The 24586-nt window shown below is 45.0% G+C and overlaps 1 protein-coding gene across 2 annotated transcripts in view; it reads right to left on the bottom strand.

Annotated features, from left to right (window-relative positions):
- The window catches only part of LOC143286612 (glutamate receptor ionotropic, kainate 3-like), a 55396-nt gene that overhangs the window by 11552 nt on the left and 19258 nt on the right, over positions 1-24586 (bottom strand). For both annotated transcript variants that reach the window (XM_076594249.1, XM_076594250.1), the window contains exons 6-15: positions 23486-23682; positions 20036-20092; positions 17828-17933; positions 15569-15720; positions 13240-13350; positions 8885-9013; positions 7875-8081; positions 5702-5836; positions 3551-3692; positions 2323-2489 (exon numbers count right to left, since the gene is read on the bottom strand). In XM_076594249.1, the coding sequence (XP_076450364.1) occupies positions 2323-2489; positions 3551-3692; positions 5702-5836; positions 7875-8081; positions 8885-9013; positions 13240-13350; positions 15569-15720; positions 17828-17933; positions 20036-20092; positions 23486-23682 (1403 nt within the window). The remainder of the gene's footprint in view (positions 1-2322; positions 2490-3550; positions 3693-5701; positions 5837-7874; positions 8082-8884; positions 9014-13239; positions 13351-15568; positions 15721-17827; positions 17934-20035; positions 20093-23485; positions 23683-24586) is intronic.

Here is a 24586-nt window from a genome sequence, read left to right as displayed (position 1 = left end):
GGAAAAGTCCATATTAAGGATTTAGGAAACGAAGAAAAAAAAAGATAAAAAAGATAAAGATTTTTGAAACAGGCAAAATAGCACACACATTTTTGAATTTCAAGAATCTTCAAATGTACATTTGGAAAATAACGTTACCGTTATCAAGTCAGATGTATCAGAGAGAGAGAGAGAGAGAGAGAGAGAGAGAGAGAGAGAGAGAGAGAGAGAACCGGAATCCTATTTTGTTCATGAAGGTCAAAGCCCCATGATTATGAAGGGCTGTGAACTGTTCATCAAGGTCAAGGCCAGGCAGAATGGTTAAGAGGCTTATCTGTCAGTCCTGTGTCCCTGAGGGTTAGGGTCCGATTTCCACTCTCACCCCTGTCGCCAGATTTGACTGGAAAATCCATCAGAGCGTCTGGTCATTCGGATGAGACAGACGATGAACCGAAATGCTGTGTGCAACACGCACTTTGCGCACTGAAAAGAAACAGCGGTAAGAAAAGTGTCGTCCTCCGGCAAACTAATGTTGAAGAAATTCACTCTGACGGGTACAAAATAAATGTGTGCATTACAGGCCTGACAGCGCGCTGGGTTATGCTGCTGGTCGGCCATTTGTCTGGTTGATGTGTAGCGTATATGGCTTTGTCAGGACGCTGGGACACATCCTTGAGAAACTAAAACTGATGCTATCCGATATTTTTTTTTGGTTAGGTTGTGTTTCTTGTTTCATTACCAACCATCCATTTTTTGTTGTTGTTATTTGTGGTCTGTTTTGTTCAGAGAGATGAATTAATTTCTTTGTGACCCAAATATTCATGCCATTATCACTTAAACTTCTTTCAGCTCGCTAATATTGGATACATGACTGTGAAGGAATTATACACACAGATATACTTCTTCCTTCAAAAGAAACTGAAACTGAAATAAAATAGAATAAAAACAAAAGCAATGAAGAGCAAGGGAAAGAACTACGTCAGTAAATGTACTGAACGGAAAGGTGTAAATTATTTTGGTTATTTCCCTTGCATTTTCCAGCGAAATGTGACTTTCGCTACAGTTTGATATTGTCTTCGTCGTCGTCCTCGTCCTCGTCGTCGTAATAGTAGTAGTAGTAGTAGTAGTGTGCGTGTGTGTCTACTTATACTACTACTGTGTGCGTGCGTGCGTGCGTGTGCGTCTATGCGTGCGTGCGTACGTGTGTGTGTGTGTGTGTGTGGAAGGAGGGGGCAGGGGAGAGAGAGAGAGAGAACTCAGAAAGTTTAAAGTACATCGGCCTTGGGCCACAATACAATGGGGAAGGGTGGATTGGTGAGGTTGCATATAACATCTATTATGAGAGAGAGAGAGAGAGAGAGAGAGAGAGAGAGAGAGGGAGAGAGACAGACAGACAGACAGACAGAGAGACAGAGACAGAGACAGAGAGAGAGAGAGAGAAGTGAATAGACAGAGAAGAGCACGTGTGTGTCTACTTCTACTACTACTTCTACTGTGTGCGTGCGTGCGTACGTGTGTGTGTGTGTGTGTGTGTGTGTGTGTGTGTGTGTGTGTGTGTGTGTGTGGAGGGAGGGGGCAGGGGAGATAGAGAGAGAGAAAAGTGAATAAACAGAGAAGAGCAGAGAGCCATTAACCACCACCCCCATCCCCCACCCACCAAAAGATTCAACAAAATGAATAGATAAATAAATAAATAGATAAATAATCAATTAATCAAATATATGACTCAGTGCATAAATATAGAAATGGGTAACAAACAAACAGATTCTAAAGTTAAAACAAATAAAATAAAATACCAAAGAAAAACAAAAACAAAATACAGAAAGGAAAGAGAATGTGTACAGGGGAGGTAAGAGAATGTGCACAGGGGAGGTAAGAGAATGTGCACAGGGGAGGTAAGAGAATGTGTACAGGGGAGGTAAGAGAATGTGCACAGGGGAGGTAAGAGAATGTGTACAGGGGAGGTAAGAGAATGTGTACAGGGGAGGTAAGAGAATGTGTACAGGGGAGGTAAGAGAATGTGTACAGGGGAGGAAAGAGAATGTGTACAGGGGAGGTAAGAGAATGTGTACAGGGGAGGAAAGAGAATGTGTACAGGGGAGGTAAGAGAATGTGTACAGGGGAGGTAAGAGAATGTGTACAGGGGAGGTAAGAGAATGTGTACAGGGGAGGTAAGAGAATGTGTACAGGGGAGGTAAGAGACTGTGTACAGGGGAGGTAAGAGAATGTGTACAGGGGAGGTAAGAGAACTGTACAGGGGAGGTAAGAGAACTGTACAGGGGAGGTAAGAGAATGTGTACAGGGGAGGTAAGAGACTGTGTACAGGGGAGCCGGGCAAGAGACCTCAAAGGAGTCGATGGTTTTCCCGAAGTTCTTGGTGGTGAGGAAGGCGGCCATGTTGGCGGTGTAGGTGGACACGGTGATGAGCACGAAGAAGGTGAAGCCTGCAGTCAGGATCCGCTGGGACACCCTGACCGGGGCAAAGTCCGTGCCTCGCTTCATGATGGTGCCTGTTATCACGTGGTTAGCATGGTTATCACGTGGTTGTCATGATGATGGTGATGATGATGGTGATAGTGATGATGGTGACGACGACGACGACGATGATGATGATGGTGGCGTTGGTGGTGGTGGTAGTGGCAATGATGATGATGGTGATGGTGGTCGTGGTGATGGTGATGATCATGGTGATGGTGGTGGTGATGATGACGTTGATCATAATGACGATGGTGGTGGTGGTAAAGAACAGTACAGCACAGCAACACACCACCCCACACCATTAAGGCGGTGTTACCAATGGTGAACACCACTACACCCCACCCCACCCCACCGCACCCCACCCCAAACCACACTATCCCACACCACACCACACCACACCACACCACACCATACCACCCCACCCTACCCCACACCACACCACCCCACCCCACCCAAAACCACACTATCCCAACCCACCCCACCCCACCCCACACCCAACCACACCACACCAGACAGGCAGTGTTATCAATGGTGAACACCACACCACACCACACTACATCACACTACACCACCCCACACCACCCCACCCCACCCAAAACCACACTATCCCAACCCAACCCACCCCACCCTACACCCAACCACACCACACCAGACAGGCAGTGTTATCAATGGTGAACACCACACCACACCACACTACATCACACTACACCACCCCACACCACCCCACCCCACCCAAAACCACACTATCCCAACCCAACACCAGACAGGTGATGTTACCAATGGTGAACACCACACCACACCACCCGACCCCAACACCAGACAGGTGATGTTACCAATGGTGAACACCACACCACACCACACCACACCACACCACACCACACCACCCCACCCCACACCACCCCACACCAGACAGGCGGTGTTACCAATGGCGAACACCACACCACACCACACCACACCACACCACACCACCCCACCCCACACCACACCACCCCACACCAGACAGGCGGTGTTACCAATGGCGAACACCACACCACACCACACCACACCACCCCACACCACCCCACACCACCCCACACCAGACAGGTGGTGTTACCAATGGCGAACCAGATGGTCTCCTTGAGGGTGAAGCGGCGGTCGGTCCTGCTGGTGTAGTCCATGAGGAAGAAGACCACGGACACCAGGCCTGCAGACCCCAGGATGGCCATCCACAGCTCCAGTGAGAACGGCTGCATGAACTGCAACCACCCACACACAGCACACAGGGGGGTAACGACACTGGGCTGGGCTGCTGGTGGTCGTGGTGTTGTGGACCGGTTTCTTCTTCATCATCATCATCATCATCATCGTCATCATCATCATCATCATCCTCAACATCAACAGCAGCATCATCATCATCAAAATCAGCATCAGCATCATCAACATCATCATCATCATCAAAATCAGCATCATCATCATCATCAACATCAACATCAACAGCAGTATCATCATCATCAAAATCAGCATCAGCATCAGCATCAACATCATCGTCATCATCATAGTCATCAACATCAACATTATTGTTATCAACATCATCATAAACATTCTTCCTCTTCTTCTTTTAAGTAGTAGTAGTAGTAGTAGTAGTAGTATCACTGTTACAATATGCATTAATTGTGCTGGTACGCTGTTTTCTACCATTAAAATGGTGTGGATCTCCAGAGTGACTTATTTATCTTTGTTGCAGGGTGGTGACGTGTGTGTCAACAACACTGGATTTCCTCAGAAAGGCTCGGTCCAACCTACTGTAACCTCCCACTCAGAACAACCCACTGCAACAGACCTGAGTCATATAGGCTATATTTCAACCCACTGCAACAGACCTGTCATGTAGGCTATATTTCAACCCACTGCAACAGACCTGTCATGTAGGCTATATTTCAATCTACTGCAACAGACCTGTCATGTAGGCTATATTTCAATCCACTGCAACAGAACTGAGTCATATAGGCTATATTTCAATCCACTGCAACAGAACTGAGTCATGCAGGCTATATTTCAACCCACTGCAACAGACCTGTCATGCAGGCTATATTTCAACCCACTGCAACAGACCTGTCATGCAGGCTATATTTCAAACCACTGCAACAGACCTGTCATGCAGGCTATATTTCAACCCACTGCAACAGACCTGAGTCATATAGGCCATATTTCAATCCACTGCAACAGACCTGTCATGTAGGCTATATTTCAACCCACTGCAACAGACCTGTCATGCAGGCTATATTTCAACCCACTGCAACAGACCTGTCATATAGGCTATATTTCAACCCACTGCAACAGACCTGTCATGTAGGCTATATTTCAATCCACTGCAACAGAACTGAGTCATATAGGCTATATTTCAATCCACTGCAACAGAACTGAATCATGCAGGCTATATTTCAACCCACTGCAACAGACCTGTCATGTAGGCTATATTTCAATCCACTGCAACAGAACTGAGTCATATAGGCTATATTTCAACCCACTGCAACAGACCTGTCATGCAGGCTATATTTCAACCCACTGCAACAGACCTGTCATATAGGCTATATTTCAACCCACAGCAACAGACCTGTCATGTAGGCTATATTTCAACCCACTCCAACAGACCTGTCATGTAGGCTATATTTCAATCCACTGCAACAGACCTGTCATGCAGGCTATATTTCAAACCACTGTAACAGAAATGTCATGCATATCACACAACTGTAAGAGTCAAGTAGGCTTGTTCTTTTTGTTTTCATACACCTACGTGTTGCATTTAAAAAAAATCTCTTCTGATATCCATAATCTGACGTTTGAATGTGATTGAATGTTAGACTTTTGAATTGAATAAAATAAAGTTTAGAAGAAGAAGAAGAAGAAGAAGAAGAACAACAACAACAACAACAACAATAAGAAGAAGAATGCCCTTGTGGGCATTAAGAAGTATACTCCTTGCTTTGTCTTGCCTTGCCTTGCCTTCCCAAAAGAAAAACAACAACAACAAAAAACAACAACAAAACACACAAAAACACCAGAACAAGAACAACCAGAACAAGCACAACAAGAACCAGAACAAGAAGAACCAGAACAAGAAGAACCAGAACAAGAACAACCAGAACAAGCACAACCAGAACAAGCACAACAAGAACCAGAACAAGCACAACCAGAACAAGCACAACCAGAACAAGCACAAGACGAAACGAAGACAAAGGAAGAGAGAGTTGGGGCATCAGCTGACCTGGAAGATGGTACGAGTTTCCTCAGGCTTTTTGATGAGGATGTTGACCCCAGTACTCAGCACCCCCAGACTGAAGTCAATGACCTCCTCCCGCAAGGAGGTGATGGAGATGGCACCTGCCGCCAGGGTGGCGTTCTGAACAGTATGGCACACCCACATCCACAGTATGGCACACCCACATCCACAGTATGGCACAGTATGGCACACCCACATCCACAGTATGGCACACCCACATCCACAGTAAGACACATCCACATCCACACTATGACACACCCATATCCAAAGTAAAACACACCTATATCCACAGTAAGACACACCCACATCCACAGTGTGGCACACCCACATCTACAGTAAGACATATCCACATGTACAGTATGACACACCCATATCCACAGTATTGCACACCCATATCCACAGTAAGACACACCCACATCCACAGTAAGACACACCCACATCCACAGTAAGACACACCTATATCCACAGTAAGACACACCCTCCACAGTAAGACACACCCACATCCACAGTAAGACACACCCACATCCACAGTATTGCACACCCATATCCACAGTATGACACACCCATATCCACAGTAAGACACACCCACATCCACAGTATTGCACACCCATATCCACAGTATGACACACCCATATCCACAGTATGACACACCCACATCCACAGTATTGCACACCCATATCCACAGTATGACACACCCACATCCACAGTAAGACACACCCACATCCACAGTATGACACACCCATATCCACAGTATTGCACACCCATATCCACAGTATGACACACCCACATCCACAGTATGACACACCCATATCCACAGTAAGACACACCCACATCCACAGTATGACACACCCACATCCACAGTAAGACATATCTACATGTACAGTATGACACACCCATATCCACAGTATTGCACACCCACATCCACAGTAAGACACACCCATATCCACAGTAAGACACACCCATATCCACAGTATGACACACCCATATCATCAGTAAGACACTCCCACATCCACAGTATGACACACCCACATCCACAGTAAGACACACCCATATCCACAGTAAGACACACCCACATCCACAGTAAGACACACCCACATCCACAGTAAGACACACCCACATCCACAGTATGACACACCCACATCCACAGTATGACACACCCATATCATCAGTAAGACACACCCACATCCACAGTAAGACACACCCACATCCACAGTATGACACACCCACATCCACAGTAAGACACACCCACATCCACACCCACATCCACAGTAAGACACACCCACATCCACAGTAAGACACACCCACATCCACAGTATGACACACCCACATCCACAGTAAGACACACCCACATCCACAGGGTGGCACATCCACATCCACAGCATGGCACACCCACATCCACAGTAAGACACACCCACATCCACAGTAAGACACACCCACATCCACAGCATGGCACACCCACATCCACAGTAAGACACACCCACTTCCACATTAAGACACACCCACATCCACAGTATGACACACCCACATCCACAGTAAGACACACCACATCCACACCCACGGTGAGCAGAACGAAAGAAAGAAGAAGAAGAAGCACCACCATCACCACCAACACCAACACTACCATCGTTAATTAACACCACCACCATCATCCTCAGCACCACAACCACCGCTATCAATAACAACCACCACCACACCTTCCCCACCACCTCACCACCACCACCACCATCACCACCACTACTACACACCACCACCACCACTATCACCATCACCACCACCACATTCATACCACCATACGACCACCATACCACCATCACCACCACCACTACTACCACTACAACACACAATACCACCACCACCACACCACCACCATACCACCACCACCACTACACCACCACCACCACCACACCACTACACCACCACACACACCACCACCACCACATCACCACCACCCCCACACCACCACCACCACACAACCACATCACCACCACACCACCACCACTACATCACCACACCACCACCACTACACCACCACCACCACACCACCACCACCACCACACCACCACCACCACTACACCACCACCACTACACCATCACCAACACCACACCACCACACCACCACCACCACCACCACCACCACCACCTCCATGTGAATACTGACCCCGTTGAGAACCTCCCCCACCATGCCATCCCACGTGCCATCAGACCCGGAAGCCCCATAAGCGTTGCCAGGACTTTGGTAGATCTCGTACTTGAACTTGAGCTGACTGGCCAGTTCTCGGATGAGGTCGATGGTAAAGCCCTCAAAACGATCGTTCCCTGTCAGGGACTGGTCACCGATCTTTCGGGTCATGACGAAGGGTTCCTCCTGTGTGGACAGTGTGGGTGTGAGTTGTGTGGTGTGGATGGTGTGGGTGTGAGCTGTGTTGTGTTGCGCTGTGTTGTGGTGTGGATGGTGTGGGTGTGAGTTGTGTTGTGTGGATGGTGTTGGCGTGAGTTGTGCTGTGTTGTGCTGCGTGGTGTTGTGCTGTGCTGTGTTACGATATGTTGTGCTGTGTTGTGTTGTGTGAATGGTGTGGGTGTGAATGGTGTGGGTGTGAGTTGTGTTGTGCTGAGTTGAGGTGTGTTGTGTGGTGTGTGGTGTGGATGGTGTGGGTGTAAGTTGGGGGTGAGTTGTGTTGTGCTGTGTTGTGTTGCGTTCTGTAGAATGGTGTTGTGCTGTGTTGTGTTGCGTAGAATGGTGTGGACTTGAGTTGTGTTGTGCTGTGCTGTGTCGGGAGGCGTGGGTTTGAGTTGTGCTGTGTTATTTTTGGTGTGTTGTGCTGTGTTGTGTGTGTGGAATGGTCCGGGTAGAGTTGTGTTGCGTTGTGTTGTCTTGTGTAGAATCCGTGTTGTGTTGTGTTGTGTTGTATTCTGCTGTGTCGCGTTCTGTAGAATGGTGTGGTGCTGAGTTGGGGATGAGTTGTGGCGTGGTGTGATGTAATGTAATGCATTGTGTAGTGCTGTGTTTGCTGACCATTACACTGACAGCACTGACCACAACACCGACCATCACACTGACACTGACCATCACACTGATCATCACACTGACCACCACACTGACCACCACACTGACCATCACACTGACCACCACACTGACCACCACACTGACCATCACCAGACAGCACTGACCAGAACGACGACGATCTTGACCAGCTGGGGGAAGATGCCGTACTGGGTGGTCCTCGCCAGCCCTTCATCCACCCCGGTTAGGTTCAGACGGGTACCCGGACTATCCCCGTTGGGGCTCCACTCCGCTATCTGGAACAACACACCCAAGATCCCAGACACTAGAAACACGTTATCAGACACTAGAAACACGACACCAGACACTAGAAACACGACACCAGACACTAGAAACACTATACCAGACACTAGAAACACAATACCAGACACTAGAAACACACTAGAAACACGATACTAGACACTAGAAACACTATACTAGACACTAGAAACAGGATACTAGACACTAGAAAAATGACACCAGACACTAGAAACACTACACCAGACACTAGAAACACACTAGAAACACGACACCAGACACTAGAAACACGACACCTGACACTAGAAACACTACACCAGACACTAGAAACACACTAGAAACACGACACCAGACACTAGAAACACGACACCTGACACTAGAAACACTACACCAGACACTAGAAACACTACACCAGACACTAGAAACACGATACTAGACACTAGAAACACGATACTAGACATTAGAAACACGACACAAGACATTAGAAACACGACACCAGACACTAGAAACACGATACTAGACACTAGAAACACACTAGAAACACGATGCCTGACATTGGAAACACGATAATAGACAATATAAACACACTAGAAACACGACACCATACACTAGAAACACTACACCAGACACTAGAAACACTACACCAGACACTAGAAACACTACACCAGACACTAGAAACACGATACCAGACACCAGAAACACGATATCAGACACTAGAAAGACACCAGAAACACGACACCAGACACTAGAAACACGATACCAGACACTAGAAAGACACTAGAAACACGACACCAGACACCAGAAACACGACACCAGACACTAGAAACACGACACCAGACACCAGAAACACGACACCAGACACTAGAAACACGACACCAGACACTAGAAACACGACACCAGACACTAGAAACACGATACCAGACACTAGAAACACGACACCAGACACTAGAAACACGACACCAGACACTAGAAACACGATACCAGACACTAGAAACACGACACCAGACACTAGAAACACGACACCAGACAGTAGAAACACGATACCAGACACTAGAAACACGATATCGGACACTAGAAACACAATACCAGACACTAGAAACACGACACCAGACACTAGAAAGACACTAGAAACACGATACTAGACACTAGAAACACGACACCAGACACTAGAAAGACGATACCAGACACTAGAAAGACGATACCAGACACTAGAAACACGACACCAGACACTAGAAACACGATACCAGACACTAGAAAGACGATACCAGACACTAGAAACACGACACCAGACACTAGAAACGCGATATCAGACACTAGAAACACGATACCAGACACTAGAAAGACACTAGAAACACGACACCAGACACTAGAAACACGATACCAGACACTAGAAAGACACCAGAAACACGACACCAGACACTAGAAACACGATATCAGACACTAGAAAGACACCAGAAACACGACACCAGACACTAGAAACACGATACCAGACACTAGAAAGACACCAGAAACACGACACCAGACACTAGAAAGACGATACCAGACACTAGAAAGACGATACCAGACACTAGAAACACGACACCAGACACTAGAAACGCGATATCAGACACTAGAAACACGATACCAGACACTAGAAAGACACTAGAAACACGACACCAGACACTAGAAACACGATACCAGACACTAGAAAGACACCAGAAACACGACACCAGACACTAGAAACACGATACCAGACACTAGAAAGACACTAGAAACACGACACCAGACACCAGAAACACGACACCAGACACTAGAAACACGACACCAGACACCAGAAACACGACACCATACACTAGAAACACTACACCAGACACTAGAAACACGACACCAGACACTAGAAACACGACACCAGACACTAGAAACACAATACCAGACACTAGAAACACGACACCAGACACTAGAAACACGACACCAGACACTAGAAACACGATACCAGACACTAGAAACACGACACCAGACACTAGAAACACGATACCAGACACTAGAAACACGACACCAGACACTAGAAACACGACACCAGACAGTAGAAACACGATACCAGACACTAGAAACACGATATCGGACACTAGAAACACAATACCAGACACTAGAAACACGACACCAGACACTAGAAAGACACTAGAAACACGATACTAGACACTAGAAACACGACACCAGACACTAGAAAGACGATACCAGACACTAGAAAGACGATACCAGACACTAGAAACACGACACCAGACACTAGAAACACGATACCAGACACTAGAAAGACGATACCAGACACTAGAAACACGACACCAGACACTAGAAACGCGATATCAGACACTAGAAAGACACTAGAAACACGACACCAGACACTAGAAACACGATACCAGACACTAGAAAGACACCAGAAACACGACACCAGACACTAGAAACACGATATCAGACACTAGAAAGACACCAGAAACACGACACCAGACACTAGAAACACGATACCAGACACTAGAAAGACACCAGAAACACGACACCAGACACTAGAAAGACGATACCAGACACTAGAAAGACGATACCAGACACTAGAAACACGACACCAGACACTAGAAACGCGATATCAGACACTAGAAACACGATACCAGACACTAGAAAGACACTAGAAACACGACACCAGACACTAGAGACACGACACCAGACACTAGAAACACGATACCAGACACTAGAAACACGACACCAGACACTAGAAACACGATACCAGACACTAGAAACACGACCAGGCACTAGAAACACGACACCAGACACTAGAAACACGACACCAGACACTAGAAACACGATACTAGACAATATAAACACACTAGAAACACGACACCAGTCACTAGAAACACACTAGAAACACGATGCCAGACACTAGAAACACGATGCCAGACACTTGAAAGACACTAGAAACACGACACCAGACACCAGAAACACGGGCATTCCCACAATGGACTCTGGAGGCCTGAGTTTATCAGAAACATGCATGGAATAATACATTGTGCGCACTGAATTAAAGCGCTACAATTTTACATTACTTCATCCAGAAACGCTGTGTGGAATTAAAGCACTGCACACACGTGCTCACATTACTTTAGTCAGAAACACTGTGTGTGGAATTAAAGCACTGCACACACGTGTTCACAATACTTCAGTCAGAAACGCTGTGTGGAAGTAAAGCACTGCACACACGTGTTCACAATACTTCAGTCAGAAACGCTGTGTGGAATTAAAGCACTGCACACACGTGTTCACAATACTTCAGTCAGAAACGCTGTGTGGAAGTAAAGCACTGCACACACGTGTTCACATTACTTCAGTCAGAAACGCTGTGTGGAAGTAAAGCACTGCACACACGTGTTCACATTACTTTAGTCAGAAACGCTGTGTGGAAGTAAAGCACTGCACACACGTGTTCACAATACTTCAGTCAGAAACGCTGTGTGGAATTAAAGCCCTGCACACACGTGTTCACATTACTTTAGTCAGAAACGCTGTGTGGAAGTAAAGCACTGCACACACGTGTTCACATTACTTTAGTCAGAAACGCTGTGTGGAAGTAAAGCACTGCACACACGTGTTCACATTACTTTAGTCAGAAACGCTGTGTGGAATTTAAGCACTGCACACACGTGTTCACTTTACTTTAGCCAGAAACGCTGTGTGGAATTAAAGCACTGCACACACGTGTTCACAATACTTCAGTCAGAAACGCTGTGTGGAATTAAAGCACTGCACACACGTGTTCACATTACTTTAGTCAGAAACGCTGTGTGGAATTAAAGCACTGAACACACGTGTTCACATTACTTTAGTCAGAAACGCTGTGTGGAAGTAAAGCACTGCACACACGTGTTCACATTACTTTAGTCAGAAACGCTGTGTAGAATTAAAGCACTGAACACACGTGTTCACATTACTTTAGTCAGAAACGCTGTGTGGAAGTAAAGCACTGCACACACGTGTTCACATTACTTGTCAGAAACGCTGTGTGGAAGTAAAGCACTGCACACACGTGTTCACATTACTTTAGTCAGAAACGCTGTGTGGAAGTAAAGCACTGCACACACGTGTTCACATTACTTTAGTCAGAAACGCTGTGTGGAAGTAAAGCACTGCACACACGTGTTCACATTACTTTAGTCAGAAACGCTGTGTGGAAGTAAAGCACTGCACACACGTGTTCACAAGTTACCTTGCTGTACATATCCGCTCCTCCATGGTTGTAGAGGTGCAGTTTGTAGTTGACCCTCTGACCTGTAGAGTTGAACTGCAGCGCCCCCGTGTGGCCATGTGGCAAACGGACCTGAAGTCAGCAACACAAAGGAACAAATATTGAATGACTGCACTTTTTGTGTGTAGCATCTGTATAGAACCTTTTGTGTCGTGTTAGTGTAGGGCTTACATGGTCACAAGTCTGTGACAACTTCAGTCTCACCATCAGCACCAAACAGACCGAAATTATGTACTAGCCTGCCCCAGGAAAGTCATACCAGGAGCCGTGCTATCACAGTGAAGGGGCAGAACATTCAGGCAGTCGACAACTTCACCTACCTGGGCAGAACGCACTCTCGCGTAGTAAACATTGACACTGAGGTCAACAACAGGATCGCCAAAGCCAGCGCCACCTTTGGGAGACTCCGTGAGAAAGTCTGGGAGTGGAGAGGACTCAGCGCTACCACCAAGATGAAGGTCTGCTGTGCAGTGGTCCTTACCACCCTCCTTTACGCTAGCAAGACCTGAACTGATAAGAGCAGACACACCAAACAGCTCAATCACTTTCACCTGAACTGTCTCCAAAGACTCCTCCACATCAGATGGCAGGACAAAATCCCCAACAGAAGTCCTGGAACGAGCTGGCAGGGCCTGGACTGGCTTCACCAGTCACCTCCAGACCCACAGCCACCGATCTTCCATCTGTCCTGAAGCCATGGTCATCTTCGAATCCGAAGGACGAATATCATTATCATCATCATATATGCCTGACCTGTTTTAGTTGCTCCAGGAAGAGGTCAGGAATACAGAGCTAAACACAGGATGGGAGATGTCTGAACTAAACACAGGATGGGCGATGTGTGAGCTAAACACAAGATGAGTGATGTGTGAAGAACTAAACACAGGATGGGTGATGTCTGAAGAACTAAACACAGGATGGGTGATGTGTGATGAACTAAACACAGGATGGGTGATGTGTGAAGAACTAAACACAGGATGGTTGATGTGTGAACTAAACACAGGATGGGCGATGTGTGAAGAACTAAACACAAGATGGGTATGTCTGAAGAACTAAACACAGGATGGGTGATGTCTGAAGAACTAAACACAGGATGGGTGATGTGTGAAGAACTAAACACAGGATGGGTGATGTGTGAAGAACACAGGATGGGTGATGTGTGAAGAACTAAACACAGGATGGGTGATGTGTGAAGAACACAGGATGGGTGATGTGTGAAGAACTAAACACAGGATGGGCGATATGTGAAGAACACAGGATGGGTGATGTGTGAAGAACTAAACACAGGATGGGTGATGTGTGAAGAACCAAACACAGGATGGGCGATGTGTGAAGAACTAAACACAGGATGGGTGATGTGTGAAGAACCAAACACAAGATGGGTGATGTCTGAAGAACTAAACACAGGATGGGTGATGTGTGAACTAAACACAGGATGGGTGATGTGTGAAGAACCAAACACAGGATGGGTGATGTCTGAAGAACTAAACACAGGATGGGTGATGTGTGAAGAACTAAACACAGGATGGGTGATGTGTGAAGAACTAAACACAGGATGGGTGATGTGTGAACTAAACACAGGATGGGTGATGTCTGAAGAACTAAACACAGGATGGGTGATGTGTGAAGAACTAAACACAGGATGGGTGATGTCTGAAGAACTAAACACAGGATGGGTGATGTCTGAACTAAACACAGGATGGGTGATGTGTGAAGAACTTAACACAGGATGGGTGATGTGTGAAGAACTAAACACAGGATGGGTGATGCCTGAAGAACTAAACACAGGATGGGTGATGTCTGAAGGATGGGTGATGCCTGAAGAACTAAACACAGGATGGGTGATGTCTGAAGAACTAAACACAGGATGGGTGATGCCTGAAGAACTAAAAAGCAGGATGGGTGATGTGTGAAGAACTAAACACATGATGGGTGATGCCTGAAGAACTAAACACAAGATGGGTGATGTCTGAAGGATGGGTGATGCCTGAAGAACTAAACACAAGATGGTTGATGTCTGAAGAACTAAACACAGGATGGGTGATGTGTGAAGAACTAAACACAGGATGGGTGATGCCTGAAGGATGGGTGATGCCTGAAGAACTAAACACAGGATGGGTGATGCCTGAAGGATGGGTGATGCCTGAAGGATGGGTGATGGCTGAAGAACTAAACAGGATGGGTGATGTCTGAAGGATGGGTGATGCCTGAAGAACTAAACACAGGATGGGTGATGCCTGAAGAACTAAACACAGGATGGGTGATGCCTGAAGGATGGGTGATGCCTGACCTGTTTGAGTTGCTGCAGGAAGCGGTCCGGGGAGAAGAGGTTGGTGATGATCTTGGCCGCCTTCTGCTGACGGAGGTAGTTGTTCAGCGCCATCGTCGTCACTCGGGCCGCGTCTATGGCCGCCGCCTTGTCCGCGTCCTCTGCCCCCTGACCTTTAGTGGGGTCAGTGAAGGCCGTTCACGTTCAGTGCACTTTACATCTCTGATTCATTAGCCTTTAGTGCACAGTGCACTTTACATCATGGATTCATTTGCCTTTAGTTTACAGTATACTTTACATCAATGATTCATTAGCCTTTAGTTTACAGTGCACATTACATCAATGATCCATTAGCTTTTAGTGTACAGTGCACTTTACATTAATGATTCATTTGCCTTTAGTTTACAGTAAGCTTTACATCATTGATTCATTAGCATTTAGTTTACAGTGCACATTACACCAATGATTCATTAGCTTTTAGTGTACAGTGCACTTTACATTAATGATTCATTAGCTTTTACTGGGGTCAGTTAAACTTGTTCATGTTCATTGCACTTTACATCGATGATTCATTGGTTGTTGTTTTTCTGAAAATAAAATAAATGAATAGATAAAATATAAAGATTCCGAAAATTGATGATGAGGAGAAATTCGTTTGATGTCAGTCACCCAGTGGTGATTGTAGTTAATCATTGACAGACTAAACGCTGATCAATGCGGTCGATAATTTCAGGTGTCTGATATCTAGTCGCTATAGATTCTGTTACAATGTTAGCACAAAGCATAAAGGTTAAAGGTCCCATAGCCTTTTACGGCCACCGAGGCAGTAAATTCACATCCACTGTGTCCAGGACTGGGCATAGGAAGGCAGTGAATTCACATCCACTGTGTGTAGGGTTGGGCATAGGAAGGCAGTAAATTCACATCCACTGTGTACAGGACTGGGCATAGGAAGGCAGTGAATTCATATCCACTGTGTGTAGGGCTGGGCATAGGAAAGCAGTGAATTCACATCCATTGTGTGTAGGGCTGGGCATAGGATGGCAGTGAATTCACATCCACTGTTTGTAGGACTGGGCATAGGAAGGCAGTAAATTCACATCCACTGTGTCCAGGACTCGGCATAGGAAAGCAGTGAATTCATATCCACCGTGTGTAGGGCTGGGCATAGGAAGGCAGTGAATTCATGTCCACTGTGTGTAGGGCTGGGCAAAGGAAGACAGTGAATTCACATCATTGTGTTAAGGGCTGGGCATAGGGAGGCAGTGAATTCACATTCACTGAGTTAAGGGCTGGGCATAGGAAGGCAGTGAATTCACATCCATTGTGTGTAGGAAGGGAGTGAATTCACATCCACTTTGCTTATTTATCATCATTGTTGTTTGTTGTTTTTTTGTTTGTTTTTTTTGTTTTTTTTACATTATAGTTATTATTTATTTATTTCTTTGTGTAAGCTTATCCATCATTTATTCACCTTTTTCCCCCCTCAAGGCCTGACTAAGCGCGTTGGGTTACGCTGCTGGTCAGGCATCTGCTTGGCAGATGTGGTGTAGCGTATATGGATTTGTCCGAACGCAGTGACGCCTCCTTGAGCTACTGAAACTGAAACTGAAACTGTGCCTAGGGTTTGGTATAGGAAGGCAGTATATTCACATCCACTGTGTCTAGGACTCGGCATAAGAAGGGAGTGAATTCACATCCACCGTTTCTAGGAAGGCAGTGAATTCACATCCACTGTGTCTAGGAAGGCAGTGAATCAACATCTACTGTTTCTAGGACTCGCATAGGAAGGCAGTGAATTTACATCCGCTCTGTCTAGGAAGGCAGGGAATGGTAGACCTACCTAAAGAAATAATCAGAGACGGCTAAGATGGAAAACACACTTACGCGTGCGCGAGAGAGAGAAAGAGAGAGAGAGAGAGAGAGAGAGAGAGAGAGAGAGAGAGAGAGAGACAGAGAGAGAGACAGAGACAGGCACAGAGACACACACACACACACACACACACACACACACACACACACACACACACACACACACACACACAGAGAGAGAGAGAGAGAGAGAGAATGCTTGCGTGCTTGTGCTGGAGCTGTGAATTTCTGTTTCCGGGAGCCACAATCACAACGTGGAGGGTGTGGGGGTGTGAGCACGTGCAATCTCGTGTTCGTGTATGCGTGCGTGCGTGCACGCACACATGCATACGTATGCGTCCGCGTATGTGAGTGTGTCCCCCTCCCCTCGCTCCCCCCCGCCTTTCCACCCCTCCCCTCCCCCCACACCTTTCCGTGGCTCCACGTAGCGGAAGGCGAGGAGCTGGCAGCGTGCAGAGAACAGCCCCAGGTTGTACATGTCTTGGGCACTGGCCATTGGCTTGAGGGTGGAGCTCTGCAACATCACACCTCAACAAGTGTGTGTGTGTGTGTGTGTGTGTGTGTGTGTGTGTGTGTGTGTGTGTGTGTGTGTGTGTGTGTGTGTGTGTGTGTGTGTGTGTATTTACCTTACATGGTATTATACAAAAATGTATGACAAAAAACGGTCGGAAAATGTACGTTGCTTTTGTTGACTTCAAGAAAGCGTTTGACTCTGTGAAGCACGAAAAATTGCTCGAATGTTCGCAAAATAATGGTATCACAGGGAATTTTTTTTTTTTAATAGATCTTTAAAAGTAATGTATAATTCACTTATCTCCTGTGTTAGAATTGATTGTCAACAGTCGAACGTCTTTGATTGTTCGGTAGGCGTCCACCAGGGATATGTTCTAAGTCCAACTCTGTTCTCGTTATCCATAACTCAAATGGCTGATCATGTTTCAGAAAAAAGGAAGACACAGATTTCAGTTACTTCTAGGTCTCATCGAATTATTTATTCTTCTCTTTGCAGACAATGTTGCTTTGCTGTCAACAACACCCACTGAGTTACAAAATCAGTCACATATTCTAAAGATGTGCTGTGATAAGATGAAATTGAATGTAAATATAGAGAAAACAAAGATTATGGTTTTTCGAAAAGGAGGACCATCGGCTCGAAATGAACAATGGTATTTTGATGGAGTTGCTTTAGAAGTTGTTAGCAGTTACTGCTACCTTGGTATACATTCACAATATAAATTAGTCCCAAACTAGGTACCCAAAGTTTTGTAAATAAAGGTAAAACAAAGCTGTAATTCTTTTACGTAATGTATTCAGAAATACAAAGAAATGATATATGACGTGTTCTTTAATTTGTTTGACACAAAAATATTGCCCATTCTCTTGTATTCGTCAGAAATCTGGGGATTACATAGATCAGGTCATATTGAGAAACTACGCCTGATGGTTTGTAAACGAGTTTTAGGAGTACCCGTTAAAACGCCCAACAAAATGGTGTATGGTGAATTAGGTCGATATCCACTTTTCATAAATTCTTATATGAACTGCATAAGATACTGGTTAAAGTTGATTTCCATGGGGCCGCATCGATTACCATATCAAGCTTATCATATGTTAATGAATTTAGATATGTTAGGGAAACGCTGTTGGGTAACGCATGTTAGGAAGATTCTCTGTGAAACTGGTTTTAATATTGTTTGGCTTCAGCAAGGTGTTCGTAATGTAAAAATATGTCTTAGTGCTTTGAAACAAAGGCTTATTGATATGTACATACAAGAATGGACTGGATCCTTGAGAGACAGTGACAGATATATGAGCTACACGTCGTTTAAAACTATTTTTGAAAAAGAAGCATACATCTCAAGTACTGACGTGTACTGTTACAGAGTTGCTATCACACAACTGAGACTGAATGTATTGCCAATTAATAATAACCTACACTGATGCAGTGATTCAACAGATAAAAAGATGTATTTCTGTTTTAAATCTTCCATTGGAAATGAAAAACATGTACCCTTTGAGTTTACACTGTGTAGGGACATCAGAGAAACATTTCTGAATGACTACATAGAATTGATTCTGGAGCACTACTCAGGTCAAAAAACGAGAAACATGACCAGAATTTGTTGAAATTTATTTTTCATGCAGTGTACAAAAGGAAACGTCTTACTGATGGGATTTGATATGTTTATATCATGCACCTAAAATTTGTATTGATATGATTCAATACTGCTGCCCCGTACATCCCATTTCCCGACCTCCTACGCCCCCCTGCCCCCTCCATATATATATATATATATATAGTTTGTGTGTGTGTGTGTGTGTGTGTGTGTGTGTGTGTGTGTGTGTGTGTGTGTGTGTGTGTGTGTGTGTGTGTGTGTGTGTGTGTGTCCTTGTGCTGAGTTGTTGTTTTTTCTTTAACCACAGATTCATTTCAATCCGTTTTCAATCTTCAACTGTGGTATGTTATTATGCACTATTGTATATGTATTGTTTCATGTGAGGTGCTTAGAGCCAACAGATGAGGAGTTTGCACCATATAACATTATTATCATTATCATCATTATTATCATTATTATTGGTGTAGTGAGTCAGATGTGTGTGGGTTGTGGCACTGACCGGGTCCACCAGAACGAAGACTTGCTTCTCGTTCAGCGTCAGATCGAACATTCTGGCCTGTAAAATAAAGCACACAGTGGTTTTTGCATTTCATTGGAGGCTGGTTCTGTCTTGGATAGTTCTAGCTCTGTCTTGGATAGTTCTAGCTCTGTCTTGGATAGTTCTAGCTCTGTCTTGGATAGTTCTAGCTCTGTATTGAATAGTTTTAGCTCTGTCTAGCTCTGTCTTGGATAGTTCTAGCTCTGTCTTGGATAGTTCTAGCTCTGTATTGAATAGTTCTAGCTCTGTCTTGGATAGTTCTAGCTCTGTCTTGGATAGCTCTAGCTCTGTCTCGGATAGTTCTAGCTCTGTATTGAATAGTTCTAGCTCTGTCTAGCTCTGACCTGGATAGTTCTAGCTCTGTCTCGGATAGTTCTAGTTCTGTCTTGGATAGTTCTAGCTCTGTCTTGGATACTTCTAGCTCGTATTGAATAGTTCTGTCTTGGATTGCTCTAGCTCTGTCTTGGATAGCTCTAGCTCTATATTGAATAGTTCTAGCTCTGTCTTGGATAGCTCTAGCTCTGTCTTGGATAGTTCTAGCTCTGTCTTGGATACTTCTAGCTCTGTCTTGGATACTTCTAGCTCGTATTGAATAGTTCTGTCTTGGATTGCTCTAGCTCTGTCTTGGATAGCTCTAGCTCTATATTGAATAGTTCTAGCTCTGTCTTGGATAGCTCTAGCTCTGTCTTGGATAGTTCTAGCTCTGTCTTGGATAGTTCTAGCTCTGTCTTGGATACTTCTAGCTCGTATTGAATAGTTCTGTCTTGGATTGCTCTAGCTCTGTCTTGGATAGCTCTAGCTCTATATTGAATAGTTCTAGCTCTGTCTTGGATAGTTCTAGCTCTGTCTTGGATAGTTCTAGTTCTGTCTTGGATAGTTCTAGCTCTGTCTTGGATAGCTCTAGCTCTGTCTTGGATAGTTCTAGCTCTGTCTTGGATAGTTCTAGCTCTGTCTTGGATAGCTCTAGCTCTGTCTTGGATAGTTCTAGTTCTGTCTTGGATAGTTCTAGCTCTGTCTTGGATAGTTCTAGCTCTGTCTTGGATAGTTCTAGTTCTGTCTTGGATAGTTCTAGCTCTGTCTCGGATAGTTCTAGCTCTGTCTTGGATAGTTCTAGCTCTGTCTTGGATAGTTCTAGCTCTGTATTGAATAGTTTTAGCTCTGTCTAGCTCTGTCTTGGATAGTTCTAGCTCTGTCTTGGATAGTTCTAGCTCTGTATTGAATAGTTCTAGCTCTGTCTTGGATAGTTCTAGCTCTGTCTTGGATAGTTCTAGCTCTGTCTTGGATAGTTCTAGCTCTGTCTAGCTCTGACCTGGATAGTTCTAGTTCTGTCTCGGATAGTTCTAGCTCTGTCTTGGATAGTTCTAGCTCTGTATTGAATAGTTCTAGCTCTGTCTAGCTCTGACCTGGATAGTTCTAGCTCTGTCTCGGATAGTTCTAGTTCTGTCTCGGATAGTTCTAGCTCTGTCTTGGATAGTTCTAGCTCTGTCTTGGATACTTCTAGCTCTGTCTTGGATACTTCTAGCTCGTATTGAATAGCTCTGTCTTGGATTGCTCTAGCTCTGTCTTGGATTGCTCTAGCTCTGTCTTGGATAGTTCTAGCTCTGTCTTGGATAGTTCTAGCTCTGTCTTGGATAGTTCTAGCTCTGTCTTGGATAGTTCTAGCTCTGTCTTGGATAGTTCTAGCTCTGTCTTGGATAGTTCTAGCTCTGTCTTGGATAGTTCTAGCTCTGTATTGAATAGTTCTAGTTCTGTCTTAGATAGTTCTAGTTCTGTCTACCTGCCTGTCTGACTGTTTGTGGGGGTTGGGGGTGGGGAGGGGATCAGTGTCCATTTCAAATAAACACATCAATCGAACAAAAAACAAAACAAACAACAACAAAAATGTAGATCATGTTACATCTGCCTGACTTTTCTCTGTGGAATTCCACAGAATATATTTATCAAATGTGCGTCATCAGGACAGCTTGGCTGCTTTTGAACACGAATGAAACATCAAACACCATGTTTACATTTTCTAACAGCAACAACAAACAACTGGATTTGCTGAGTGCACACTAATGAAAAAAAATCAAACACCACGCTTACATGTTCGAACAACAACAGCAAACCGAAATGGCTGAGTGCACAAGGGACATAACTGTTTACTGGCCAACAGGAAACACGGGGCTTGGGTTATCTTTCATCCTTCATGGTTGTTTGTTTCGTGCATATGTGTGTGTGTGTGTGTGTGTGTGTGTGTGTGTGTGTGTGTGTGTGTGTGTGTGTGTGTGTGTGTGTGTGTGTATGCCCAAAACTATTGTACATTTCTTGCATCGAAAGATATTGTATATTTCTTGTGTCCAAAACCTTTGCATTTGTCAAACTTTTTACGTTGCCATGACTAATTGAGAAAGAAGCTTGACACAGCAAATGACGATGACTGCCTGTGTGTTATAATCACTGCCAGCTGGCTACACAGATCCACGTGAGCTTCAGCACAACTTAGATGACAGACAGAAAATACATTAATTAGACTAAATATCATACTTCCTGAATTATTAAAAAGCCTGTGACATGAAGACCAAAAGACCAAAACAAAACATTACCACCTCATTGGCTACAAAACACTGATAATGACTATGTCCAGTGTGCATTAGCTACAAAACATGGTCATTGACATGTCCAGTGTAAATTAGCTACAAAACATGTTCATTGACATGTCCAATGTAAATTAGCTACAAAACATGGGCACTGACATGTCCAATGTAAATTAGCTACAAAACATGAGCACTGGCCATGTCCAATATAAATTAGCTACAAAACACGGGCACTGACATGTCCAATGTAAATTAGCTACAAAACATGGGCACTGACATGTCCAATGTAAATTAGCTACAAAACATGGGCACAGACATGTCCAATGTAAATTAGCTACAAAACATGGGCACTGACATGTCCAATGTAAATTAGCTACAAAACATGGGCACAGACCTGTCCAATGTAAATTAGCTACAAACATGGTCACTGACATGTCCAATGTAAATTAGCTACAAAACATGAGCACAGAGCTGTCCAATGTAAATTAGCTACAAAACATGGTCACTGACATGTCCAATGTAAATTAGCTACAAAACACGGCACTGACCATGTTCAATGTACATTAACAAAACACGGGCACTGACCATGTTCAATGTGCATTAACAAAACACGGCACTGACCATGTTCAATGTACATTAACAAAACACGGGCACTGACCATGTCAATGTACATTACAAAAACACGGGCACTGACCATGTTCAATGTACATTAACAAAACATGGGCACTGACCATGTCCAATGTAAATTAGCTACAAAACATGGGCACTGACCATGTCCAATGTAAATTAGCTACAAAACACGGGCACTGACATGTCCAACAAACAAAACACTGACCATGTCCAGGACGAGCTCTATCAGGCGATCTCTGACGTCACGCGGGCTGCAGACGATGATGTGCCACTGACGAAAGAGCTGCGCGTTACGTAACACCTGACGCACCATCTCCCGCGCGTTGGGCTGACGGGGCTGCACGGTGTAGGGGATGAGGGAGATACCAGCCGCCAGCATCTGTCTGGCCAGGTCCTGACATTCTGTACCATTACACACATCACTGAGGGGTGATGTCCTGACATTCTGTACCATCACAAACACCACATGTGTTGATGTCCTGACATTCTGTACCATCACAAACACCACATGTGTTGATGTCCTGACATTCTGTACCATCACACACATCACTGAGGGGTGATGTCCTGACATTGTGTACCATCACAAACACCACATGTGGTGATGTCCTGACATTGTGTACCATCACAAACACCACATGTGTTGATGTCCTGACATTGTGTACCATCACAAACACCACATGTGGTGATGTCCTGACATTGTGTACCATCACAAACAGCACTGACAGGTGATGTCCTGACATTGTGTACCATCACAAACAGCACAGTGTGTTGATGTCCTGACATTGTGTACCATCACAAACAGCACACGTGGTGATGTCCTGACACTGTGTACCATCACAAACAGCACTGACAGGTGATGTCCTGACATTGTGTACCATCACAAACAGCACTGACAGGTGATGTCCTGACACTGTGTACCATCACAAACAGCACTGACAGGTGATGTCCTGACATTGTGTACCATCACAAACATCACTGAGGGGTGATGTCCTGACATTGTGTACCATCACAAACACCACATGTGGTGATGTCCTGACATTCTGCACCATCACACACATCACTGAGGGGTGATGTCCTGACATTGTGTACCATCACAAACATTCACTGGGTTCAGTCTGTCTGTCTGTCTGTCTCTCTCTCTCTTCTCTCTCTATTTGTCTGTCTGTCTGTCTCTGTCACTCCCTCTCTTTCTCATTTCCATCCTGCCCCCCCCCCTCCCACAAAGTAATCAAGCCTGTCTGTGAATACCATCGCCCTTGACATTTCCATAATTACATCTGTTTCAATATTGACGTTTTATTTGACC

This window comes from Babylonia areolata, chromosome 10 (assembly GCF_041734735.1).
Source record: "Babylonia areolata isolate BAREFJ2019XMU chromosome 10, ASM4173473v1, whole genome shotgun sequence".
NCBI lineage: Eukaryota > Metazoa > Mollusca > Gastropoda > Neogastropoda > Buccinidae > Babylonia > Babylonia areolata.
This window is presented reverse-complemented; position numbering and strand designations above follow the sequence as displayed.